The sequence below is a fragment of the Oculina patagonica genome, chromosome 12, assembly GCF_052425735.1.
Source record: "Oculina patagonica isolate OP01 chromosome 12, crgOcupat, whole genome shotgun sequence".
In the NCBI taxonomy this organism is placed as follows: Eukaryota; Metazoa; Cnidaria; class Anthozoa; order Scleractinia; family Oculinidae; genus Oculina; species Oculina patagonica.
Window position 1 is genome coordinate 7,273,321 of NC_135769.1, and position 9,212 is coordinate 7,282,532.

Sequence of the window (9,212 nt, forward strand, 5' to 3'; positions counted from 1 at the left end):
CGAGATTTTTAAGCCAATCACTAAGCGTAGTAATGCAAAACTAAAGCAAACGCAATTTACTTTCGACACTCAAGTGAAAACCGCTCTAAACAGTAACTGAAGGTAAAAGGTAAGTCTGCGTTTGAGCCTAGTGGTCCATCAGGCCAGAGCTTATCCCGGTTTCAGTAGCTTGAAGCGACCTGGATGGAATGCTAGTCCACCGCAGGGTTACCCCGGCAGTAAATTCGCCGATACCCATTTGTACCCCTGGGTGGAGAGATTCACTATAAGAGTAACGTGTCTTGCCCAAGAACACAACACAGTGCCTCGGGCGGGGTTCGAACCCGGACAGCTCAATCTGGCGGGAGTCCAACCATTGGGCAACCGCGCTTCCATAAGGAATTAACGGTACCCCACTTTTAAGCGGTGTAAAATTCAAACTTCAGCAGAAGAAAAGGAAACTTTAATGCTTACCTCCTATGTCTTTTTATTGCCGCTATGATGGTAGAGAAGTTTTTTTCAATCTTTCTTGAGTTGTTGCATCACCAGTGAAAAGTCCAAAACTTATTGGGAAAAAGAAAGAAAGAAAAATAAATAAGCAAACAAACAAATAATAAAATATATAAATAGTACTAAGGGGGTAAAGAAATATCTTCAAATAAAAGGCTAAATATGTTGAGTGGTTTGGCAGTAATCATTGACTTGAAATGACGTTCAAATATACATGTATATTATGGAATCATGGCCGTTTTAGTCCACATACCGGCCAAGACATGACAGAAGCTCAGATCATAAATATGCAATGAAGTTCGGCATAACCTTGAATCAACTTTTGATATGCAATTTTCTTACAAAAATCTGCCTAAAGCACTGCGATTGTATTGCACCCAAAAAAGATTTTGCGGTTCACAGATAAATTCTGAAACGATTAAAAAATAACCAATATGAAACATGAAGTTTGATGCCCATTACCTTTCGAAGAAGCGAACCATCAACACGGCAAGTTCAACTGTTTCACTTTGTTGTCTTCTTGGAACAGCACTGTCCAAAGTGTTCGAAGAGCTGACTTTCTCCACTTTCCTTCTCGTCGACTATAACTCTCCGACAATGTGCAATGTGTGGCTGCCCGCGACCGTGCAGCATGGCGGAGGAGAATGTCCGGCCCTTTGCCCACTTAGGGCTTATGGCCATAAGTCAAGTAAGTCAATGTGCAAAGCATTTCTTTAGTTCTTGTTAGTCACCACTGACAGTAAATCTAGTTCTGTGTGCAGGACTATTTTCAGATAACGCCGCGACTTCGGCAAAACGTGGCTTGATTTTCTCGAGTATTTTGAATACATTAATTTTGAAGAACGTTGATGCTATTGGCCAGATGCAAATTTGTCTGCCGCAAAGAAATATTTTAATAATATGTACAATGATAGCGGTCGGATAGCAGTTCTTCGCAAAGTGTCGCATGAATGGCCCGTTACCCTGCATATTAAAACAAACAACAGGAACAATGCCCGAAGCCCCAAAAATAATAGCAACTGCTACACTAAAGGACCAGGAGCTACAATACTGAAATGAGGCTACAATACTGAAATGAGGTATTATCAGGAGAGTGGCGGCATTTATGAAATTGCAAAGTCTGATAACAAGCAATTACAAGTGGGGCGTTTTTTACTGGTCGGTCCTTAAGATGGCTTTTTGTTTCTTCGCTGTAATGGGGGCATTTTTCGTGGAAAGAAAAAGTGGCATTTGTTTTCGAAAGTTGCTGGCATGACCTCTGTTAAAAATCAGCTAAAATGTAGACCGTCTTGAAAACCGTGGATTTTATGCTTGGGAAGGGGTCGCTTGGATTGGCTCCTCACGCAATCTTTCTATGCGTGACCAGGGCGCCCTGGCGTGACGAGCCAAAAGAACGTGTCTGCGTGTGTTGGGAGGCTTGGGACAGGTCACGCGATATCTAATAAGATCGAATTTGCGTTTGCTTGTTTTCAAGAAACTCATCGTAGATCAAACCTTCTAAACTCTTAGCGTTTGTAAATGGGGCTATGTGCTTCTGCAGAGCAAGGAGATTACGAATTTATCAACCCGTATGACGGAGAAACGTTGCTTTGTTTTCGGCACGGAGAAGGGACTTATCAATACAATAATGGCGACACTTACAAAGGTGAATGGAAATGGAATCAAAAACACGGACACGGAGTTTACACGCACCACAATAATGGAGAAATGTGAGTTACGTGCCCGATATGGGTTTTAATAATATATTTTACGTCGTGTTCGCCGATACATAAGTGAGTTATTTCAAAGTTTATAGTCAAATTTAGTTTGACATACGTATTTACATACCGTTCTGGATTATAATACAGTGATCATATACCATGATCTGCAATGATTATGTTCCTGAAATCAAGATTATTACACGCGGCTCGAATAGTTAACCAGAATAACTCTAGTAACTGCAATTGAGATAACGCTAAGTTCATTGTTCACGGATATTTTGTGTAGTCACAGATGATGCCGAATAAAATCGAATCACTGAAAATATTGAGGATTGAGGAGCCCTTACGTCGTATGGCCAATAAAAACGAGTTGAGATTTTGAAGACGTTTTTGATCCATATATTTGGAATTTTTATTCGGCTTGCAAGCTACAAACGACATTTGCCATCATCCATAGTTCATACTGAAAAGCATAACACATGAATTGAGCTAAGTGCTTTTAATATGTTTGCATAGCAAGAACATTTTCAACTTCCGCTTTAAACAATACTGCAAGAGGAACGAGCAACCCATTCCCAGGTCACTATTGTTCTCGCACGGCGGTGAAGAGCAACCCTGGGAACAATGTTTTCTTTCTCGATTGTTCACCAGATTACGTGACAAATCTTCAAGGAAGTTTTCATATCAATGCAGATCTTAATCATTTAGTTTAAACCGTCTTTGTTTATTTTCGGGATTTTTATTTCCGTTTGTGCCGTTTTTCAAGGTAAGAAAATTATTTTGAGTTTTCCTCAGTTCAATTCAATATATTAAACACGAGAGACATTGTTTCATCGGGATATCTAAACATCGAGAAGAGAGTTGAAAATATTACGCGCAGCGGAGTATTTTTGATGAAATTCGTTGTGTTTGGATAGCCGATGAAACACTGTCTCGAGTGTTTGATATATCTTCTCAATCGAAACAAAAACTACGGAGTAAACTGAAAAATAAAATCGTGAAAATCTATGCTTATTCCGACCGGTTATCCAAACCTCCTTCACGGTTATGATTTTCTCTGTTTTACCTTTTTGAATTATTAATGAGTTTGAGAAAGTAATAAGAAAATGGCCTACGTTTTGTCTTATTATTTTTTTTTTAAAAAAATCCTCACTGAACATTTCGTGACGATTTTGTTTGTTTACTATTTTTAATAAATACCTTTCAATTCAATAACGTTGCATGTAAATGCTTCTTGAATATGCAAAAAACGTCATATAAAATGCAAATTTCAATAATTCTCTGATAATTTAACCCTTCGTTATTTGTTATTTTGTTATCGCAGAAAACGAGGTTATTTTTATGAAGACAAATACATTGGACCAGACCCGGGCGATTTATTTGCTGCAACGTCGTGTTTTACGGGATGTTTTGTAAGCAGCTCGGCCGAACCACTTGCCAGTGATGAAGAGATAAGGTAAGGTTTGTTTTACATGATGGGCAAAATATTCTTCTGTGAGAAGATCATAGCAGGGGTACGAAATTTCAGATTTCAAATGTCTTGTCTCGTACAGACCCCTTTATACCAATACCTGCAATTACTATAATACCGTCTTTGTGAGCGGTCAAGATGAAGCAAATCCCATGCAGTGATTGGCTACCCGAGCAGTCAAGATGTAGCTGTCTTGACCCCTCGGGATGACCCGTAGTGTTCCCGCGAAAAACCTTTTACTGACGCCGGTTCTTTAGCTTTTCGTCGTAAAATTGCCTATGAAAACTCTTTTCCAAGACAAAAACATAAACAATACACGCAAAAAAAGAACTTTGCCAATATCCCGCCAACCCATACATATATGTTATTCGGAATTCAGAATTCCAAGTACATCATTAATCAGATTGAAACCTTCTGAAGTTCAAATGAAGATAAGTTCCATAAGAAACTAACTTTGGCACAAGAAGGATCCCCTAAAAATTTGGAGAGATTTTGTTATTTGGTGGGAACAAAACTCGAGAAAGTTAGAGTGATTAGTGAACAAACGTTAGAATGTGTGGATCTGTGGGGAACGCGTTTACATCAGTCAAACGCAAAAATCTAACGCCACCTCCAGTCTTCGCCGCCGCGAACTTTGTAAGGGTTTGAAGCAAAAATCTGCAAAACTTTTGTTAGAAAACGTTATAAAAAGAGCAGTGGTAATTACAATTACGACCCGGTAAACTAGGTGAATAACCATCATTAAATTTTCTATGCATATGAGGCATACAAAGGTTAACATTTCAGTAAATGTCTTAACTTTTGACTTGAAAGTGGAGATTTTGGAAAATTTGATACGTTTATAAGCGACTGTTTTGGCGGGAAAGTGCGCGCGTGTAGTGCGTTTGAAAGCTGTCGTACCACGTGACCAAATGAAACGAGAACTTTAGGGACGAGATGGGGAGTCGAGAACGTAGAAAACCATTCTCGTTTCCAGAGCCGCTTGTCCCTCTTAGCCGGCTGAGCCTGGGGCACGAGGAACAGGTGGCACTAAAGACACATAATTTGATTGGCTACATTTTGAGAGTTTCAAATCAAGTCACAAATCAACCTTTTATAACTCCAGTATTCTAAAAACAAAAGGATTTTAAAACGGCTTTGATTGGCCGTTCCTTTTATTAAAAAGTAAGCAATCAAATCCAACCTCGTTCCCAGGGTTTTTCCCTTGGCGGGTGTAGAAAGGTCACGTGACCAGTCGATGCCAGGATCTTTTCCCGCCCGTGCCAAATCGCCAAAGGAAAAGCCCTGGGAACGAGGTTGAATCAAATCAAGTGTCCTCAGAGCCACTGTGGACGAGAATGGTAAAACATTAGTGCATGAGCGGTGAAACGGATGACCAGTGTCTGCCTTGTTTCTAAGCCTGCCTCGATGTCTTACAATATTCTAATTTGCTGTTGCAGACATCAAAAACAAATGGATGCTAAGAGAGAACAGTTAGAGCAAAGAGCTAAAGTACGAAAGGAAAGGAAACAGCAAAGAGACGCCATGGCCGAGAAATACAAAATATGTCCAAAGAATACAGGAAATATCCGAGAGCCCAAAAAATAATTTTAACATGTTCCTTAAAAAAGTGTTTTACTTTGAAGACTTTGAAAACTATCTTCCAAGGCAATCCTGGATAAGAGACGTTTTACTCGATTCTTTCTTCGCCTAGTGAAGTCGGACTTTGACCCAAACAAATTCCATACTGATGACGTGCTCTACAGAGATCCATGCAGTCTCTCTGATTGGTTGTTACTTGCGCGCGAAAAGAAAATCAAAACTAAGCAACATTACTTGAGTGTAGAAGGTACAATTCGCGTGTGCTTTGGGTTTGTTTTACTACGCTTAGTGATTGGCTTAAAAATGGCGCCACTTTCACGACCAATCAAAAGTAAAACCAAAACTAATCATGACTCGCTCGCGCACGTTTCCCCGCGCTTCGCGCCATCCACATGTATTTGCTTCGAGATATGATTGGTTCACTGGATTGTCTGTGTTGTTTGTGATTGGCTCGAGTGGTTACATTGGTTTTGGTTTTACGGCACTCAATTAAAAATTTCCGAGTCTAATAAGAGAAACCGATTAATAGTAATAGTGGTAGAACCTGAACCAACAGCAAAATCATAGACTGCTGAATCAAAATGGGACGTTAAATTATTTCGCACAATCATATCTATATTTTTTTTGCCATAAGAACTCAATAAATGTTTTTAATATATATATATATATCTTTGTGTAAGATTGGGGTGTATCAAGGTGAGAATTCAGACAAGGCCAGGGATAAAGTAGCTGAAGCGATCACCCAAAAGCTGTTCACGAGTCTTTGCAAAACAAAACTGGTGACGATGACCTCGAGATCCCCTCGAGATCGCCACTTCCGGAATTTAACAGCATTGATCGGCAGTGGTGGGAGAGGAAACATTTATTTCAATGTTTATATTTAGTGACAACATTTGTTCCTGTATCACTTTCTTTGATCAGCTGATATGCAAATGAGTGCCCAGAAACTTTACAGTACAGTTCACTTGGTCTCAAAGACCTCGTGACTGCGATTTCGAGAACTCGTGATGTCATCGTGAGTTTCATTTTCCGCGATCCGGCGCGCCTAGGGCTGCGAAGGGCTCCGCACGTGACGCATAGGTCACGTAATCACCGGAAGTTATATCGGTATTGCTTCATCGCAAATCTCGACGGTCTTCAACAGTCAAAAGACTTGCGACTTGCAGCACATTTATAGCGTTTGTAAATGGGGCTATGCATTACTGCTCAGCGAGAAGATTATGAAGATATCAAGCGATACGATGGCGGGACCTTGCTCTGTTTCAGGCATGGAGAAGGAACATATCTGTACGAAAATGGCGACACTTACAAAGGCGAGTGGAGATGGGACAAGAAGCACGGGCATGGTGTTTACACACATGTTAACGGCGAAATGTGAGTAACGCTACGTTTAGACTTTTATCTACACTAATTTCCTGTCAGTTGTTAGATGCTTTGTTATTCGTACATGTATCTCAGACAAATATGCGTCGATGTATTGAGAACCAATACTAACAGACAAATGATGCAGGAATTTACTAGGTGAATAAGATCACTGCTTTGGCATATAGATAGCGTGTTTATTGTGAGATCTTCACCACGATTTTTCCTTAAAGCTCAAAAGAATTAGTACCTTTTACGGTCAAAACCGGGGTCAAAACCCATATTTTGGAACAGCGATAGCGCCTGTATAGACTTCCGGTAGAACGCGACGAAACAGAAACGGTGTGTATTGCGTAAAAGTTCCGGTTTTCTCATTATTTATGGAAGCTTTAAATTTCGTAGAAATGCTTCGTGAAAACGCGATAAAACATGGTTATTTCTCTTCATTAGTTCACGTTAAGGTTTACCGATCTAGGTGATCGTGACGTTAAAGGCACGGTATATATATTTAATAAGTGAACAAAAATTGCAAATTTAATTTGTTCTGATTTGTTTTTTATCACGCGTCGCATCTTATTTTATTATCACAGAAAACAAGGTTATTTTTATCAAGATGAATTCATTGGACAAGATCCGGGTAATTTATTTGCTGCAAGGTCGTGTTTTGCGGGATGTTTTGGAAGAAGCTCTTCGAAGCCACTTGCAAGTGATGAAGAGATAAGGTAAGATTTGTTTTGCATGGTGGACAATTGGGTTGCGTTCATTCGCTTTCTCGGTTGTTCACTCATGGGAGCGTTGCGTGACGTCCCAAAAAGCGGCTGCGAAGGAGACTATCATTCTTACCGACTCCCAACTTATTTCATTAGCTAGTTAATGGGCGAATATTACTAGTGGTAACACAGGAGAAAGTGAGCTGAGTGGAAATCACTGGACAAAAAAATACAGTAAGGTCGAGTAGCGCGCACGCAGCACGAATGACCATCGCCGCGAACAAAGAGGGGATGACAGTGGAAGGAGTGAGCACGCGGTGGAAGAGATGTGATCCTCCGCGGCAAACGCGCTGTGTAGTGAAGGAACCAAGAAAACCGTATGGAATCATCGCTGCCGAGAGGAACAATCACGCAGATCCACAAAGCAACACCAACAACACGCGCAGAACGATGCGCGAAGAAGCCCGAGAGGACAACTGTGACGCACACGCCGGAGACAAGACCTCCGGTGAACGACAGTGCGGACCGCATCCGATCGCAGTGGAGAACACACTCGGCGGAAGCAACGTGGCGCGCACACGAAACGCAATCCGCTGGACACGCAAGATAGGGGCGGGCCTCTCTTGGGCCCGCAATTAAACTATTGTCCCACATCTTATGATGCTCCATCTAAACTAGTGCTTTGTTGTGGCACATCTCCCCTGTTGCGTGACCATGAGTTCAGTTGTCACGAAAGTCTTGCGTAACGACGAAAAAGGCCCACAAAACCTATTTCATGACGACCAAAATAACAGCTGAGGAGGAAGGCCTGGCAAAACAAGGAATCATGTTTCCACAATTGTTTCCTTGTTTTGCCATGGTTCCATGGCGCGTGGAAACACGGAATGTTTCTGCCGTGTAGCAAGAAGAAAATTTTGCTTCTTGGAGACAAAAATTGACAATGGAAACAATGCTTCCTGTGTCACAAAACTGGAAAACATGCGCGCGCTGTGACTGTTTCCTCGTTTTGCAAGGCCTGAAGACTTTGGGGTAGGAGAAAAACTGACAATTATTTTCCTGTTGTAGGAACCAAGAAAGACTGGACGCCATGAGAGAAAGAGCAGAACAAAATGCAAAGAAAAGGGAGGAACGACAAAAACGAAGAGACGAATTGCGACAGAAATATAACCTCTAAAATGAAACAAGAAAAATCTTCTAAGCTTTAAATATTTAAAATACGCCGTACTTATCGCAATACAATATTTAAAAAGTAAAAGGAGATTTAAGAATTACAAACACTTGCATAAAAGAAAAACAAAGAGGAAACACGAAAATGTAATCCTCGGTTAAAATGTACCTAAGTTCACCACAAAACACCCGTATGTACGTGTTTTTGACACTGAATATTTCATACATCAAAAAGTGGTACACTTCAAGATGGAAAATCAAGTGCAAAACATGATCTATTTGTATATAAAGCACAGTGACTAAATTATTTCACAGAAACATTTTCCCATTTACAAGAAATAAAATAATCTTCTGTATGGTGAGCCAATAAGCAATTATTACACGAATTTGAGCAAAATAGCTTAATTAGCAATGAATCGATTTGCGCGCGAGATTCTTACAAATCAGGTCATTTTGCGATAACCACAGTCCATTTGTAATTGTTTTATAATTTGACAAGTGAGCTTGTTTTTCACAGCAGACCTCCGCAAAGCGCGCGCTGCCTTTGTTTTGACTCGAGTAGAATATTATCAACAGTAGTGTCACAGGGAGACAACGGTATGCGCCCCCGGGGGGGGGGGGTCCCATTTTGGGGTTTTGTTTTTTTTGGGGAAAATTTTTTGAATTTTTTTTTTTTTTTTTTTTTCCCCCCCCCCCCCCCCAATGCGCCCCAACGAAGAATTTTATGTGGAC

General features: G+C 40.6%; 1 protein-coding gene across 3 annotated transcripts; it reads left to right on the forward strand.

Moving 5' to 3' along the window:
• Positions 1-1,350: 1,350 nt before the first annotated feature.
• On the forward strand, positions 1,351-9,074 carry LOC144631323 (uncharacterized). 3 transcript variants are annotated; one of them, XM_078489733.1, is made up of 4 exons: positions 3,512-3,645; positions 5,100-6,615; positions 7,194-7,325; positions 8,379-9,074. In XM_078489733.1, the coding sequence occupies exons 2-4, from the start codon at positions 6,428-6,430 to the stop codon at positions 8,485-8,487; spliced, it is 429 nt and encodes a 142-aa protein (XP_078345859.1). In that variant the 5' UTR covers positions 3,512-3,645; positions 5,100-6,427; the 3' UTR covers positions 8,488-9,074. The 3 variants fall into 3 exon arrangements, with proteins under 3 accessions (XP_078345858.1, XP_078345856.1, XP_078345859.1); XM_078489732.1 differs by lacking the exons at positions 3,512-3,645; positions 5,100-6,615 and adding an exon at positions 1,351-2,198; XM_078489730.1 differs by lacking the exons at positions 7,194-7,325; positions 8,379-9,074 and adding an exon at positions 1,766-2,198 and having other exon boundaries at positions 3,514-3,645; positions 5,100-6,406.
• The last annotated feature ends 138 nt before the right edge of the window (positions 9,075-9,212 follow it).

Excerpts from the sequence above, each read along its gene's own strand:
- LOC144631323 (XM_078489730.1), top strand. The coding sequence starts at position 2,008 with ATGGGGCTATGTGCTTCTGCAGAGCAAGGAGATTACGAATTTATCAAC. Across the intron at positions 2,199-3,513 it reads CACCACAATAATGGAGAAAT|AAAACGAGGTTATTTTTATG; the intron begins GTGAGTTACGTG and ends TTGTTATCGCAG. Across the intron at positions 3,646-5,099 it reads GCCAGTGATGAAGAGATAAG|ACATCAAAAACAAATGGATG; the intron begins GTAAGGTTTGTT and ends TTGCTGTTGCAG.